At 41.4% G+C, this 17,689-nt stretch overlaps 1 protein-coding gene across 3 annotated transcripts in view; it reads left to right on the top strand.

Moving 5' to 3' along the window:
* Positions 1 to 17,689, top strand: part of elna (elastin a) — a 56,787-nt gene that overhangs the window by 16,213 nt on the left and 22,885 nt on the right. For all 3 annotated transcript variants that reach the window (XM_050074878.1, XM_050074884.1, XM_050074880.1), the window contains exons 2-5: positions 1,278 to 1,346; positions 3,108 to 3,155; positions 4,226 to 4,321; positions 5,737 to 5,763. In XM_050074878.1, coding sequence (XP_049930835.1) covers positions 1,278 to 1,346; positions 3,108 to 3,155; positions 4,226 to 4,321; positions 5,737 to 5,763 — 240 coding nt within the window. The remainder of the gene's footprint in view (positions 1 to 1,277; positions 1,347 to 3,107; positions 3,156 to 4,225; positions 4,322 to 5,736; positions 5,764 to 17,689) is intronic.

Here is a 17,689-nt window from a genome sequence, read left to right as displayed (position 1 = left end):
ATACAAAGCTTATTGAAAACCCCTTTCACTTTCTTCCCCAAAATAAAGGCATACTCCCTTGCTCGATTCTCTTCAAGGCAGTCATCCCACACTTGTTCGTTCTCAGTATCCTGTATGTACTTTAATATTTTTACAACCCATCCAACAGTTGATTGAACCTCAGAGTATATTCCTGGATAATGCACCTCACTTGTTCTTCCTTTGATTGGCAGTGACTGCTCATTTTCTTGACTTCAGCAATTCAATAGAAAGAATACTGATGTTACTGTGGCAGAAACCCATTAAATATGTCACTGCCTGTTAGCGAGAAGGTCAAAGCCTTCTTCAGTGCAATGGAGCAATATGCACATATTAAACGGCATAGATTTGTACTTTTTGGCATTCTTCAATAGCATGTGTCACGAATGGCCATTCAACTAAATCGGACAGTAATACCTTGTAATGTTCTTCCCCTAATGGCCGCACTCTGTGGACAGAACTCAAAGCACAGTGTTCACACAGTATTCGCTAATAAACACATGAACGCCTTTGACATGTGGTTTAAATTAATTGGCCTCCCAACACATGTAAGAGCCATTAAACATAATCATTGTGGTCCTGCAGCCCCATTCTCTCCATTGCGTTTTGCTTTTAGTGATATGAACCAGGTTTTTCCCTCAAAAATATAACTTTTCGCCTGAGCTCACTGGTCCCGTTGGACTTAGCTGTTAGTTGTCCCAGGACAACTCGAGGCATTTTTTTCTTCCTCCCTTTCTTTTATTCCTGTAGCTGTTCTTTGCACACATTAGGCCGCCATGTCTGGGATCCAGAACGACCATCTCAGGAGTTGCTCTGGGATACGGCCAGAAATCAGTCGAGAAATGAGGCGAGGGGATGTAGGTGGGGGCTGAGGGTGTCCACAGTGCTGCAGCAGCTTTCTGAGAGACGGTCTCCAACTGGAATACCTCATCAGAATGAAAACAATTGAAATTTACTCCTAATCAAGCCGAGAAAGTTTTTCTCTGTTTTTTTGGCTCTGGCTGGAGCTGCTGTGTTCACGTTTCATTGTGCACCCCATCATCGCTCTGACCTGCCAAGGACAGATTTCAGTTTTGACGTCTGTGTCACAGATGACAAAAGTGTTTGAGAATGTCTGTCTAATAAACTGGGTCATTGTTCAGAAATGTTGTTACAAGCATTGCAGTAAAATATAATAATAAAAAGGACATTGACGGCAGATAGAAACATGATGGCTGTTGATCGATGATGACCTTTGCTTCCTCTGTTGTGTATTCCAGGTGTGTACGTACCACCTGGTGCTGGGATTGGACCTGGAGGCACTGGACCAGGAACTGGATTCTTTCCAGGTAACAGAGCCTCCAATGACTGTCAGGACAGTTTAAAGAAAAATAATCCAGAGCACAGCCACAACAAACTAGGTCTGTTTGTCTTTAGCAGAGGTATATTATACTACTGTAGACCAGAGGTTTTCCTAAACAGAAACACTAGTATAATAATTGTTGGCATGTGAACATGAAATTGAACTGCGAGTAAAAATGCTCACGGAATCTGATTAAACATAAAATTTAGAGTCAGTGTTAAAAGATAAAATTATGAAAATACAAAAATATACAACTGTAATTGATTAAGTTTTGCAAACTGATACACAGATTTCACAGCTGGTTTGATGGGTGAACTGCACGCCTTTATGATCATGTGACATTAATGTTTCAAATGGTCGGAAAAAAGCTCACTCACAATTGATGTGCTTATTAAGTCTTCTGCAAAACCCAAACCATAAGTGCACTTTGTCTCCATGCAATACCATATCACATTAAACCCCGATGTTCAGAGTAAGGTAAACTCATAAGCAGCCGACCCGGAGGCAAATGTTGACATTTTATGTTTCTGCAAATCAGGGATATATTACGTTTGTATAATTCATACGGAGCACATCAACATTTCTAAGGAGACAAAGTTCTGATTAAATGTACATAAGCTGCCTTTGACATCAGGAAGTGGAGGGAGTGGTGGATGGCGTGACAGCTGAGCGAGACGGCTGCCAAGCTGCAGACCGCTGTTCAAGACAAACAACAAAACTGGCTGTTTTTTAGCAAGGAAACAGGTGCATTTCCAGCAGCGATTGAGCCATCAAAAATGATTGTCCTTTTTAGCGAGACATGAACACCATATCCAGAGCCAAATGTGCCACCAAAACCGGGTACTTTAAGACAAAACATGATCTTTTCCTAACCATAACCAAGGTTTTTGTGCATAAAGATGACCACATGTTAACTACAGCGTTGCTGAGGATAAAGTTTCTGTGTATCTGCTTCGTAATTATGTACTTATGTTAGATAATTGTGGTTTGTAGAAACAGACACAAACATTTCTTCTGGCAATTGGGTTGCAGCTCGTTGCCAGCTTTCCAGAATTGCTTACTGTCACATTGAGATATTGTGACTGCCCCTGTGTGTTGTATGTATTGACTTAATATATATCCTTCCCAATATCCTTATCCAACTAAAAAGCATCATTAGCATGAACAGTGTAAAGCTGTCTTTTTTCAATTTCCTGATTAACAAAAATAAAAGTTCAATTTTCTTAACACTGTCTTAATACTGTTGGGCTCAAAGTTTATAGTACGGACCACTGTGCATTTTCTTGTAGCTCAGTTTGTGTTGATCTTTGTAGTTAATCATGCTGCACTCTCAACGTCAATGCAAACATAGAAGTGTGCCAATATCCTCTGAAAAATAATTATGGAAATAAGCACAATTACAAATATACTTTTAGACTACAAAGTATACCTACATACATATGTACATGCATAGTATAAAACATATCAACTTTCACTGCAGTATGGTCAAATTTAAGAAATAGAAACAACATTTGGGAGCCCACAGACATCTGTATGGACCTCCACTCAATCATCATATAAAAACATACATGCATACATGTGTAAAATGGCACAAGACGTCACAACACGTCCCCCTGGTGTCCTGAAAGAAAGTAAGACGAAAGTCAGCTGGTGTAATGATAAATTGCTGGGCCAAAAAACTGTCCATTACATCACTACATGTAGGCATACCGTAACTCAGTACTCTGTGTGATTGTTGTTTTACAAGGGGCTGCTGGAGGAGTCCCTGCGGGCTATAAACCAGCTAAAGCAGCAGGTGAGTAGAAGAGACATTAGATTTATGATTTTTTTCCCCCCATATATTGTATAAAATATGTTTATATGAATTCATCTGGTTTATCATGAACTGGTGAACTACTGTTTCAGTGTTTGCTTCTCTGTAGGAAATTATATTGTAGAATATTTAGAAATTCTAATTAGAATTAAATGTTTAACTTATTCCTTTATAGTTAATGAATAGTTCTTTCAGTACATTAACTTTATTCCAGGTTGAAACTACAGATAACTACATGCAGAGGTTCATGTGTGAAATGTTTGCTTTAGCTCATTAAATCTTTTCCACACAGTGATCTGTCAGTCATGAAAGCAGTGTTGCTTTCCCAGAGTCCTGATTGTCTTGTCCAAATGGCCGTTCCCTCCTTTGTGCTTAATGCACAGCCACAGATATTCTATCTAGTGTTTGTCATTTCACACATCCATAGCAGACACACTCAGCTCTGCATGCACGGTCCATTTTATCAACAGTCCACCAACCGTAGTTTGTGTCCTGGCACGGCTTCAGCTCTCATTTGCTATACAAGTTTGACACTCTGCACCTTTTTTTAGAGCTAGGAGTACTGAAGCCATGACTGCAGGAAGATCTGATATGATATTCTTATTCTGTGAGCTGAATGTGTTGGTGGGATGTTTGTAATTTGTTTCTGTTTGAGCAACCAGCAGTGTAACATTTGCAACATGTTGTTAAAAAAACAAGAAGAAACTGTTCTAAAGACAAATTCCCTGTCAGCACTCAGCTTTGGGTCGGTCAGATCTGGTGGGAACCATGTGGTGAGGCTTCCTTGTTACACCACCACTAAGGGTAATGAAATTGTAGGGATGTTGCTGTGGCAATAAACAACGTGTGTGTGGCTAACCCCTGTTGTTTAGTCACTTCATTGGAGGTTTGAGGTTTGCAAGTCTGAGGCCTGTTGCGCATTTCTCTTGTAGAAGCTCAGTGGTCAGTAATGATGATAAGGATCTTGGGAATGACAGACCTAAATAACGATGATAATGACAATGACAGAACTGATCACTGTCACACCTGTCTGTGTTTGACCCTGACGCCAGGAGGTTATGGAGTTGGAGGCCGTGGCGTTGGGCCAGGTGGTCTGGTGCCAGGAGGTGTTGGGACTGGTGGATTGGGCATTGGAGGACTGGGAGCAGGTAAAAAATAAAAATATTTGCAGTCACTCCTTTGTTGTAGCGAGTCAATCAGCACACAGCTGCCTTGAGGAGCTGCTGTCATTACCCATAGCGAGGCCGTCTTTCCAACATCTCAATAACATTAATCAAAAACAGACATGAATGCCTGAGAGACAAAAAAATGTAGCTTTCTATTTTGCAATGTTTTAAAAGTTGAAAACCGTGTAAAAACTGTAACACCTGCATAGATCTTCTGAAATTACATTTGACTCTGACTACACTTGACTCTATAAAATCACATGAGATACAGCAGGCAAGTTTTCTGATTATAACTTTGTGTCATATTTGCTGAAACTGTCACTATATTATGAACACAGGTGTCAGTCATGCCAATCACTGCTCGTGGACTGCAGTTAGAAACTAAACTTAATCAAGACTCTGTGACTGCATTGACTGTTTCTCGCCTCAAAAGTTTTTAGAAACATATTTTAGTGTACTGTTTAGCTGTAAAATGAGAAAGTTAGTGACCTAGCCATCACGTTGGAAACAGCTGACCGAAAAACCAAGCAACGCCGGGAACTGCCCATTGGTCCGACGACATCCCATTGTTCTGACCATATTAAACCCATTGTTCCAAAGTCCAGTTGTTCCAAAATCATCATGATGCCCTGTGGTTAAGGTCTGGTTAGGTTTAGGCACAAAAACCACTTGGTTAGGGTTAGGAAAAGATCATGGTGTGAGTTAAAATGAAAAAGAAAGTGGCAATCACATATCGGAACAATGGGCTGTCGGACCAATGACATGGACCTGCAACGCCACCAGCCACACCAGTTTTTTTATTTTACAGCTAATTTTCCTATTCGACCAATAGTCATCATTTAGGGCCATAAGTCGACTAGTCGCCCGCATGTTTACGATATTAATTTAATTATTATATAATATATTTTGGGCGGGGCAACACAATGGTTTGAGTTCAAGGTGTGAGAAAGAATAGTATCAGTAACATTGTTAACACTGTGCTACATTACAGAGAAATACAAAACCGTACTAATGAACCTTGATTAATATAGGCCTATATTTTATCTACAAGTGCACGTCACACACTGAGCGAGCCGTCGTGTTTGTAGTCAATGAATGATGGGCAGATGTTTGCCTGCAGAGTTTACATAACACCTTGGGTTTGTCCTTCCAATGAAATCTTGCAGAATGATAAACTTTCTGGTCGACTAGCATTTGGTCAGCTGTTTCTGTTTCTGACAGTTTCAGCCAATATGATAAAAGTTATTTTTCATAGATGTTACCAACTGTAGCTGAGAGACAAAATGAAAATTAGTTGCACAGTAAATTCTATTTGATAACATGGAAGATGTTTTGATATTGCAGGGCAAAAGCAAAGCCTAACTTGTCTTTTACTTACTTTACTTGACACCCAACAGGACAAGGTGGAAAGCCCCCTAAACCAGGTAAGTTGGACCATTTAATTCTTTATAAAAATGGTGGGTCTGATGTTATATGTGTACATAAATTAAAATTGTCTGTAAAATCCATCCAAATTTGTCTTGTGAAAAAAATTACAATGCATAGTTTTGTGAAATAATTTGGAGATGTAGTCACACTTACAGTACAGTACAGTACAGTACAGCACAGTACAGTACAGTAAGAGCTGTATTGTAATAGAGGTGACCGCATTCATTTTATTTAGGACATGGAAAATTCCTCCGCACTACATATACTGTTGAAGTGCTTTAAAAGGAAGGAAACAGAGTGTATTGTTATGGGTTGGATAAGGTAGGTGTATATAAAGACTACATTATGTTCACACAGAGACAGAATAGGGAGACCTGCATGGACACAGAGCACAGGCTGAAGAGAAATAGTCTTTTGATTGGTTGTCACCAAGCTTTTCTTATCACCCCTGTTTTTCGTTGGGGCCGGTTTACACTGGCTTGGCAGCTGTTTGGGGTGTCCTGACTGGGTGCGACCATACAGAGATTCCACGACTCCTACACCTCTGCTGTATTAGGGAGTGATGATTGGCAGAGCGAAAACGGCCATCAACGCCTGCCAAACAATGGTGCCAGAGCACTGATTAGTGTTATTGTAATGTTAGACCCTTACAATATCTGGAAACCTCCGTGTTGAAAATTACCACAGCCCCTCTCTCCGATACCACACAGTAAATATTTTCCTTTGCTGTATCACAGTCTCCACTGTACGAGTGCTTTAGCAATGTTTAGCCATCATTTAATTTCCGTAAGCATTGCTGATACAATCTCAGCCTACCTCTATGTGTTTAGAAAGATAAGGAACCAAGCAATCGTCTTATTGTTCTGATAACACATGGAGCAGGTTACAGAAGGGTCCCTCTGGAGTGCCACACCCCCGCCCTCTGGTTGCAGGAGAGCCATTTTGTGAGAATGACTTAATATCCAGTTTTCGATGGTTTATTTTGGCTGCGATCAGCGGAGACTTACTTGGGAAGTGTTGCCCTGGCTTTTGTTTGGATTTAAGATCTCCCTCTAGTGCATGGCATAATAAAAGCAGCTCCCTGTGTTTTTTGAAATCAGTGCAATTTGGGTCAGGGCACTCCCACCCATACTGTAGCTGCCATACTAAACCTCTGTTAGAGCTTTGATTCTCTGCCTGAACTCTACTGGGCCCGACTCAACCCGCCGGGTTCAGGGCAGGACTGTAATTTCTCAAAACTCCCACGAGCTTGATTTGGGTTGGGTTCGCTCCAGTTTCCCAGTGTTTTTTTGTTTTGTTTTCATGAATAATGTATGGGCTGTATCGCTATCAACACATCATGATTTCCGGCTCTTTTAGTGATGAGAAATGTTATACAGTCTCTATTCAATATACATAACATATGACAGTTTTTGGGCTGTGCTGTTTGTTTGTCACCACACTGATATTTTATGGCAGTATAAAATAATGGACATAGCCTTCATGACGTCACCCATTGGTCTGTGGATGTCCGTTTTCAGGCCTAAAGGTTGGCATTTCGGTCATCGTTATATACAGTATATTTTTTAACCAGAAGTGAACATGTTTGGACAAGAGGGTGAAGCTGTGGAGAAGCGATGGGTGGATCTGACCCAAAGACTGTTGCAACACCTGTCACTCAAGTGGTCTTGCCCTCAAATTTGCTTAATTGTAAGCCTTAATGAAATGTAAAAGTGAAATTGTATAAACATTCACCTGTACAGTTGTCTTAAATGTTGAAATTAGCTTTAGAGACCATGCCATATTTTTTGTACCAGGCTGTAAACATGTTTATCTCTGCTGTAAAGTTGGGCATTTTAATATGGGGGTCTGTGGAGATTGACTCGCTTCTGGAGCCAGCCTCAAGTGGCAATGAGGGGAACTGCAGTTTTTAGCCCTGCAGTGTTGGCCTCATTTTTTTTTAAACCCCAGAGATTGCCACTTGGTTTTTAATGGGGCTCAGGCACTTAACTGTTGATGTGGTTTGGGCTCAGGTCAGGCTTGGACAGAAACTAAGCAGCCTCATGAAGGTTCGGGCCTGATTCTTTGGGCCTGACCAAAGTTCTAATATCTATTGGACAGAAAAAATAATAAAACTGCTGGCACAAAACTAGGGTTCAGTTAAGGTTTTTCACATTTTTTAAATGAAAGAAGCCACTTAATGGTCGTAAAATGTTCCGCTTCAAAGTAATTGTCATTAATTGTGTCCAGTTATCTCTAAATGTTATAGTTTCCATCAGTGGTGACTTTTAGAATTGGCAATTTCCATTCCATCTGCTATGAAGCTATCCAAATTTGGATGTGACAACTTCTCACATACGTCCAAAGTTTCCATTACGCTACAAATGTACATCTACAGTTCACCAGCAGGTAAGCCTCTCACAATGGCGGGTTGAATCCATCTGTGCCAGTTAGTCAGTGTTTGGCTTGTGTTGCAAAAAACATGCCAGAGGAAATTATATGCTACCTGCATAAGAGAAATCGTTGACCCATTTTTATTAACCTTTAATATATACAGCAGGATTCTCTTACTAAAGAGACACGAATGCAAACAACTGTAAACTACTCTTAGATGCAGACTCACACACACATCAAGAGAGCTGCCATTCATTCCTACGTGGAAGCCAAGCATTGACATTACATTCCACAGATACGCACCTTGCCTGGCCAGTAATGGGGAACAGCAGCTGGCCATGTGAGTAGCGTGACTGCAGTGAATTGCAGCGTAGCTCATGCAAGACCTTGTAAATGTTACACTAATTGTGAAGCCTGTCAGCATCCAGCTTTGACAATACACTGAAAGCTGGAGAGAGGAACTTTCTCTTCATGAACAGCTGTTGGACACCGTCTCTTTTCCTGTGTTCCCTCAAGGAAAGGTGGATTCAATCCTCGTGGTGTGATTGCCAAAACTTGGCTTACGTAGGCTAGCCTCTTGTCACTTTGAGACAGTGTTAAGGCAGTTAACAAGAAACATAGTGGTTACTGTTTTTGCCGTTGGTGTACTTTTGTTGTATCATTACAAGTCTGTTTTAGGTTGAGAGAGGATGTGTCTGGGTGGGATATCTAGTCTCTGGTCTCTGCCCACGCTTGGCTTGCCAGTAGACTCCCTGAGAGCGATACAAATTGACGATGATAGAACGATAACATCCTGTCTGTTCCACCTTTCTCTCACTGTCTGAAAACTGACACTATCACACAACGCTACATCAGTCTTAGAGCAATGAAAAATTATAAATACAGTCAATCTGTAAGCAGTTTCATTTAGTATTTCTCTGCCTAGATGAAAGATATCACTTAGTACAGCAGATAGATGAAATAGAAACCATTGTATTTCTAGTATTTTGTCCGTCCCTGTTATCAATGACAGTCTACATGACTACATATAAGAAATATCTCTCATTACTGTCATGGGAATGACAGGCTATTTATCAGTGTCTAGGCCATAGACTGTATAAAAAAGATGGATGTAGCTGCTGTGACATCACCTCACATCTCAAGTTCAGCATTTTGGCCAACACCATTGTGGGTTTTTTGAGCCAGAGGTGACCATATTTGGACAAGAGGGTGGATGTTTGGAGGTGCAAGGATTGGATCTGACCCATAGTCTGTGGTGCTGCCTTGAAATCAGCCTGTCACTCAAAGCAGCCACACCCTAGTTATGCATAACTTTAAGCCTTAATAAAATTTAAACTGTATGGGGGGTCAGTTTAAAAGAAAATTACCCACTGTACAGTCGTCATGAAGGGGAAAGTTATAGAGATCAAACCGTTTTTGTCCCAAGCTGTAACATGTTTTTTTCTGCTGTTCAGTTGGGCATTTCAACGTGGGGGTCTCTGGGGATTGACTCACTTTTGGAGCCAGCCTCAAGTGGCCAGTAATGAAACTGCAGTTTTTGGCACTCCATGTTGGCTTAATTTTTCAGCCCTGGAAGTTGCCACTTGGTTTAGGCTAGGGGTCGGCAACCTTTACTATTATAAGAGCCATTTCTGACCACAAATGATAATAATAAGGTGCAAGCAAACAAATCTGTCTACACACTGCTAAATTCTCTATTTTGTTCTGAGACTTTTTTTTGGATTTTGCATCCACAGCTAATCAGCTAGGAAGACTAGCCACCACTCTCGAGGTTCGGCAAAATTTCAAGGAAAACTTGCCAGGCAGTAGATGTATTACGCATACTTTAGTTGTTGAAATGTTAAAACATTTTTTATTCTGTATTTTATTCTGTATACAGGCTTCACATTTTTACAATAATGCAAGAATTTCTTCAGGTCTGCATCATTGTTAAATTAAAATCAAAATGTTAAAAAAAAATAACCATTATTTACTTCCATATAATTTCTCTTCACTTCCATAAAAAGCCATAGGGAGCCACAGCAGGAGGGCTGAAGAGAAGCATGTGGCTCCAGAGCCACAGGTTGCCTACTCCTGGTCTAGGCACATAAAATATGTGGGCGGTGTGTGTAAAAGAAAATAGGAATGACTAAGAAATGGAAGGCTGGCGGTCAGTGGGTTTTTGGGCGATTCCCTCAAGCTGGCATCAGCAGCAAGCTCGAGCAGAGACCCCTCGAGCAGCCTGCCCAAACTGTGTTCCTTGTAGACGTTTGTGTAATAGTTTTGTTTGTTGTTGCGGTTGGTCCGAGAGGGAAATCGACGATGCGAGCCTGATAATAAGTGCCAAGTGCATCGTGAAACACTACAGCTCAGCAGCACCACAAACCACAGCCTCATTCATGAAGAGAGGATTTATTGCAGTGCTGTTGCACTAGACTGTAGATAAGTATACCAAATAAACTGAGTGCATATACTGTAGTCTTTACTTCTTATCTCACCTTTATTTTGGCCCTTCACTGCCGCTGAGTAAACATAACAAGGTGAGGTAATGGAAAAATGGTCCCAACAATTAAGTGCGAGATAAAATCATGCTCAGAATAATGGCAATACACATACAATTTAAGATGATGGATTACGTTGGTCAATGCTGCAACATGTCTCTGAGCTCTGAAATCTTGGACCCTGTGACTTCTGCGAGGGCAGGCCAACCTGCCGTAAAACAGAGAGTTGTAGCTTCTGACTGCAGGAAATAAGTGGGTGGTTTTGAGCTTTCACAGCCTGGGGCCAACACTTGACTCTATTTTAAGCTGGCACTCACTTTTAATGGACAATTTACCACAAATCAAAAATATGTATTTTCCTCTTACCTGTATAGTGTAAGTGATCAATCTAGATCAGGGGTCTTAAACGTTTTTCAGGCCAAGGACCCCTAAGCTCAAAGAGTGATGGAGCAGATACCCCCTACCTCATGTACTGTATAACAATGAGTTGCACCTAAATAATTTTTAGAATATTTCCATGTCTTATGCTGGCTCTTACCTGAAGCTACTAAGTCAGCAGCAGTTTTAGCATGGTGCACAAGCCTTCCCCTCTGTACTTTCACCGGTGCTTTTTTAAGGTGGTAAATATGTCAGAGTCTCTTCCTCCATAAGTTACAAAATGATCCATTGTGGCTAAGAAGAATGTCCGTACACTTGGAATTATAATAAAAATAATTTGCTACTATGTTTCAATAGTATGTAAATGTTAGCTAACTAATTAACCTCACAATTATGGATAAGTGCCACACAGTAATTTAGCGTACAGGGATTTATTGGTAACAGTTAGTCAATCATCAGAGTTGTGTATTGTAAATTAAATGTCTTGTCTTGTCTTGTTTTTAGGAAAAGGCCAATTTATGTTTGCTAATAGTACATTGGATTCATGGTCATTTCTATTTTCAGACATATTTGAATTTTTGATTTAAAAAACAAAAACCCTGCAGTAACAACCTGTTGAAGACCCAAGATCTAGACTGTTAAGTAGCACTACAGGTAAAAGGATATAAACATACTTTTGTTTTGGGGTTGAACTGTCCCTTTCAGGCTGTTGCTAGAAATATTTCACATATGCAGTTACCATAACAATTGTTAGTTCACCACCCACCCACTCATTTTAAAGGCGGCGTATGTAAGAATGTGGCCAAAACGGTTACTGCACTCAAATTCAAAATACTGCCACGATTCGTGTCCGCCCCCCGTTCGAGCTAGTTCAGCTTCTCTGCTGCTAACGCTGCTGGCGGGATACAGCGCAGGAGGAGCCGGCTGCTAGTGCTATGTACCGGGACACTGCTAATGCTGCTTGCCGTGCTGCTAACGTTTGTTTCTCAAAAACATCAGTCGGGTCGATGACCCACCTGCTCATGGGCTACAATGTATGATCGAAAATGAATAACAGTTGAAAGTATTCGAAATGTCCATCCCCGTCTAGCTATGATGCTAGTTAGCCAACTTTGCCTAAAGCTTACCTGTCGAGGAGAAGAGTAGCCACTTCGACATCCAATTTCAAATTCTTCTCTGCTTTCAACCGTCTCCACCGTTCAAAAGCATCTCCTATATAGACCCTCGCTTACCTCGAGTTTTGTCTTGGCGTTTTTGGGAATCATAACGAGGTCGTTTGGGTTTAGTCGCACCGTCAGCCATTGTAGCTCAGTTGTAACTACTGGCAACCCGGATGCTGAGACTCTACTGACTGTGTGACTGGTAGACGGCGGTGGGTGGCGCAACAGGCCCAAACACAAATTCAAAACATAAACATGATTTGCAGACTGTAAAAAAATTTTTTAAATGCAAATATTCTGGCTGTACTATTGTTGTTGGTAAGATCAGTATGTTATATTAACATTATTCCTTAGTCTCTGTCACATATTAGGAGGATTTTATGACTATTTGCTTTAGATTTCTTACATATAGCGCCTTTAAAGTACAAATTTTGGATTATTTTCAATATTATGTGATTTAAACTGCATGACCCATCAAAATGAATCTTTTATCTTCAAACCCTCTGGTTACTATTAGGGTCGAAAAAGCACTGATACCCCACATGCAATGGGTTCTGTTCCAGTTTGATCTTAGGGCTGCTGTGAAACTGTGTCTACTTAGCATGACAAAAAAGTTTATCTTGGGTGTGTCGGTACAATGGACAACCAAGAGAGAACGGCAGAGGAGATACCCGCACACCAATACAGCTGGGCTGGACAGCCACAAAAAAGGTTCACAGGCTGAGATCAATGCAAAAAAATGTCAATTTAGGGTGCTCAAAGTGCAAAAAATAGTAAAAAGTGAATAAAAACAGAAGCCCAGTTTCAGTCCTTGACTATCATCATAGCCAAGGACTGAAATGTTTGCTTCTGTTTTAATTTATTTTTATTTGTAGCCCAGTTGTATTGGTGTGTGGGTATCTCCTCTGCCGTCCTTTCTGTCCCAGTTTGCACACCTAATTTTAAACCGTTTGCAGTGTTTCAACCGAAACTTAATTGGTTTGGAACCCAGAAAGTTGTTTTCCAACTGGAGCCACAAAATAGCAGGTTTTTCCTTGACTTTAAGTGTGAATAGTGATGACATCAGTGGGCGTGTCATACTCTACAGGTTGGAAAGGCAAAGGCAAAGAAAGCATGAGGTCTTGCACATAGTAGATTTCTGTTTTCTTATCATTAATAGTTGGTCCATGCTTGTTTTTGTGGATAACACCAAGTATCTGTAATAACAGAACAAAAATTTGCAGGTAATCCACCGTCTTACTACTAATGTTAACTTCTTTTGTGAATTTTGCAACTCCCTCTGTACAAACACATCCTCGATTACAGTGGTTCCACTCAAAGCTGGTGGAAATGTCGGCTGGTTTGCTTAATACCACCAAGGTTCCAAGAGTCCTGAACAAAACCGGTTCAAGAACCAGAGCTAAGTTGGTGGAAAAGGGGTCTGAGTGTACTCGTCTGCTTCACAGAACGAGAGTGAGAAATGGAAAGATAGATAGGATATAGGGAGGACAGAGAGGAGACAAGGTGAAGCAAGGAGGACGGACAGGACCAATAACTCTTGCAAACATACCGTATACTGTATAAGTCATACACTCACAAACACGCACACACACACACACACACACACACACAACACTACTATGCATATTCGTTTGCGCAACCACACATGCTCAGAGAGCTTGGTGGAGAAAAGCAGACTGATAGATTGAGGTGAGGATGAAAGCGTTTAGCCAAGAGAAGATGAGCTTGGACGAGGTTTAGTCTCCAGGAGCACACATGCTTTTCATTACTGGAGCTCAGACCTGTCAGAGACTGGAAGCATCTGCATGTGAATGTGTGAGACTGTGAGTGTATGTAAATATGTTTATGGACTTCATATGTGTGTAGCGGACACACAGAGACTCATAAATGCTGAATATGTGTCTTAATATTGGCTTAGTGACATAAAGTCTCTCAGCAGAGACACACATCGTAAGTTAGTGGCTCTCGTTCAGACACAGGAACTGTGTGAAAGATGGTATTTTCCTCTCTTCTTACAAACTCATCTTTCCTCCCCCTCTCCTTAGTCTGTTCTACATAGAGTCTCAGCATCAAGCTTTCATTACTTTGGAACCCAAACTGTCTGCTGAGGAGACTTTTTTAAATGTCAGAGCTTCATCACCCTCACAGTTGACTCAGCTCACCCAATATACACACAGCCATCACAGCTTGTTTGTTCACATCATTGCACTCCAAACAATTTTTCTTGGCTGATGTCACCCAATGTCGCTGATAGCGTCTTCAATAATCTCACTAATTCATCTCAAGAATTAAAATGATATTAAGTAAAGCAAGATAAGGATAAGAGCTTTATTAGTTTGTATTGGCGTCTTATCAGTCACGCATGCCACACATTATAGTCTCTGACTGTGGTATTTCCCCCACACACTTTCACTATGACTCAACCACAGCTCCCCAGACTTTCACCAGCCTGCCCTGTGTCATGTTTGTGTGATTGTTCTCTAGTGAGCGTGTTACCACAAATGTAATTTCTTTCCATGTTCACTGTGTTGAGCCATCCCTTGGCATGCTCTCACGACCTCTCCCCTGCTCTGTTTGCCAGCAGGTCTGGAGCACGGACCACTATCATTGTCCATCTGGCACCACAGACTAAATCTTGTTTATGTGGTGATGGAGAAAGAGTCCATGAAGGCAGATCAGCAGTTGCACGACCTTGTTGTAGTTATTGGTAGATGGGGACTGAGGTTTGTTAGATGTGAGGGCCTGTTTTGAGGATTTGTGGTTGAGTAAGTAATAACAATGGTGTGTTTGAGTTATTGGAGGAGTTGAGAGTTTTATTTACAGTAGATATTTTTATTGCAAAATGGGTAACATGAGGCTTGTGTGCGGGAGCATATTTTGCTGCACAGTATAAAGATGCACGTCTTCTGCATGTCTTCAGTATGGTTCCTTTCCTAAACCTATGTTACTTTACATTAAGCATGTAATGTGACGACATCATTTGTGGGGCACTAATTCAGTAGATATCATACAACCTGGGAGTACGGTGGTGCAGTGGTTAGCATTGTCGCCTTAAAGCAAACCCAGATGTTCTCCCTGTGTTAGCGTGGGTTTTCTCTGGGTACTCCAGCTTCCTCCCACTGTCCAAAGACATACAGGTTAATTGGTGACTCTAAATTGCCCTTAGGTGTGAATGTGAGCATAAATGGTTGTCAGCCCTGCGATAGTCTGGTAACCCGTCCAGGGTGTACCCCACCTCTTGCACCCAACGTCAGCTGGGATAGGCTTCAGCCCCCTTACAACCCTTTAACAAGATAAGGGTTTACGGAAAATGAAAGAATGAATCATGCAAACACTTGTACGAGGACACTTTGCCCATGGGTATGATAAAATAGCCAAGTATTTACAGACTGTGCACCTTACTGCACTCATGACACAAGGGGGAGAACGTGACATATTTGCACACGTGGAATGGCAATGTCAGAGACATGGCTTATGATGATTGATTCAGGCAGAGATTATGTCTGAGCTGAAGTGTAATGCAGGGCATTACAGAAGTAAAGTACTGGTTTAAGTTGAGATGCAACATAAAGCAATACTGTGGAAACACAGTATGATTTTAAAAGGGCTTCTTAGTAAGTCTTTTATTCTTGTATTCCATTTTTTGTAGTAAATCTCGTGTTCCCAGTTCCCAGTTTCAGTCATTTTTAAAATGTGTGTATTTTGAAATGATGTGAGTCACTGACATTATCTCATCTCAGTGAAATGTTGTGGATATCTGGATTTCTCAACACTTATCTCGACCCAGCGCTGGACTAAATGACTTGTGAAGATGAATGGTTTTTAAATGACTTCAGATCTGTCCTTAAAGGTATCCTGATGTGTTTGCCCATGTTGCAATACCTCTACATACATGTGATGTACAATATGGTAAACAGCTTTTCCACTGTCAATGACACAATTTACATCTTGCTTCTTTTTCCTTTGTAGAGCATCCCATATGGTTGTCACAGTGAAATGCCTCAGATGGCTGCACAGTAAACGTCCTCTATAATGACAGAGGAACTTGAAAATGCTTTTGAGGCTGACTCAATGAATCTAACGTCAGTGTTTCAATGTGCATGTTCTAAGTCGTGCCGACCTGTCGAACACTAGACTCTTTTCTCAACCCTGAGTTGTCAGAAAAGTATTCAGTGGAATAGCAGTTAGATGCATATGTGGACCATCTGGATGAGGAAACACACTTGGCCAACTTTACATACCATGGCCACGGCTTTGTTTGTTGACTGGTTTTCTCACCCTTTGCATTAATTGCACAATTGAATTTCTCTAGACATGGAACATGTTTATTAGAAATGAGCAGTTTTTCAGAGTTGGATTTTCTAAGTGCACTCTGTCTACTGCTGCATACTCTAATGCTTGTGGTGTGTTTCTGCCTTGTCGGCATGGCTTTACAGTACGTGCTGTGAGTGTGTGTGCCAAGCTAAAACAGGCAATGGTATGAGCGCTGGGGTAGGGATACTCTTCAGACATACTCCGGGGCTCAGTGTTGGCAGAGCAACTGTGACATTCCTTTAGAAGTGGATAAAAAGTAGAACAGCAGAGGGTCTCAGCTCTCACACAAACTGGGATAAGGGAAAAGTGTTTGGTTGACTTGAAAGCTTATAGCGTAGCTTGTTCTGCTCTGTATGACATGTAGCATAAACAATGACATCACAAACTCAGTGGATATAACCCGTGGTGTACAAATTAACACAGTTTGAATAAGGGGACAGCAGTAATGGTCTTTGCACAGATGTGTTTGAAATAAGGCATGTGTTTGTGGAGGTGAGAGACTCAAAAGGACTCAGGCTGGTGAGGTCACACAGCTGCAGACGTCACTGGGCAAAGCAGCCTAGTTTGGCTCGGTGGCGAGCTTGTAATCCACATGATGTGTAATGGTGACTTTTACAGTTAGCGTTAATTTGGAGCCATTTGTTAGACGCCTCAGAGATGATGTGTGTGTTCTGACGCCAAGGTGCGTGGGTTGATGTGGCCATCCAAAGTTGCTTCATCATTGTAAGTGCTCACCACAGAACAAAACACAGTACATTCTCTGATTTAGTATGATGCAATTGTCCAGTAAAAATTCAAAAATGACCACCCATACCAACAATGGCTACACTAGTTTTGGCCTGGATGCTGATCCAAAAGCGAAACAAATGAGGCAACCTTAGACCCTTAACTGTTTGTCTGTAGGAGCTCTGACAGTTGTGCACTTGGGGTCATCTGGCAGCGAGGGAGGCTGAGGCTTTGGGACCTCTCATTGATCGTGTCAATGACTCCATGGAAAAGGAAAGCGAAAACAATAAAAGGCTTGCCGCCAAAGTCGGCTGGCTCACACCAGCCAGGGAGGGGGAGAGTTTGTGTGGAGTGGTGTGACTGTGTGAATGCTTAATTAGTCCAACATGCGACCAATCCAGCTTCTCATTGCTCAGTGCCCATGACTGACAGCACAGGGAACCTGGAAGTGACAAGGAGCAGCGGAGGTCACAGGAGAGAGGGGGAGAGGA

Source organism: Epinephelus moara, chromosome 2 (assembly GCF_006386435.1).
Source record: "Epinephelus moara isolate mb chromosome 2, YSFRI_EMoa_1.0, whole genome shotgun sequence".
Taxonomy (NCBI): domain Eukaryota; kingdom Metazoa; phylum Chordata; class Actinopteri; order Perciformes; family Serranidae; genus Epinephelus; species Epinephelus moara.
The sequence above is the reverse complement of the archived record's forward strand: the minus strand, read 5'-3'. Positions and strand labels throughout refer to the sequence as shown.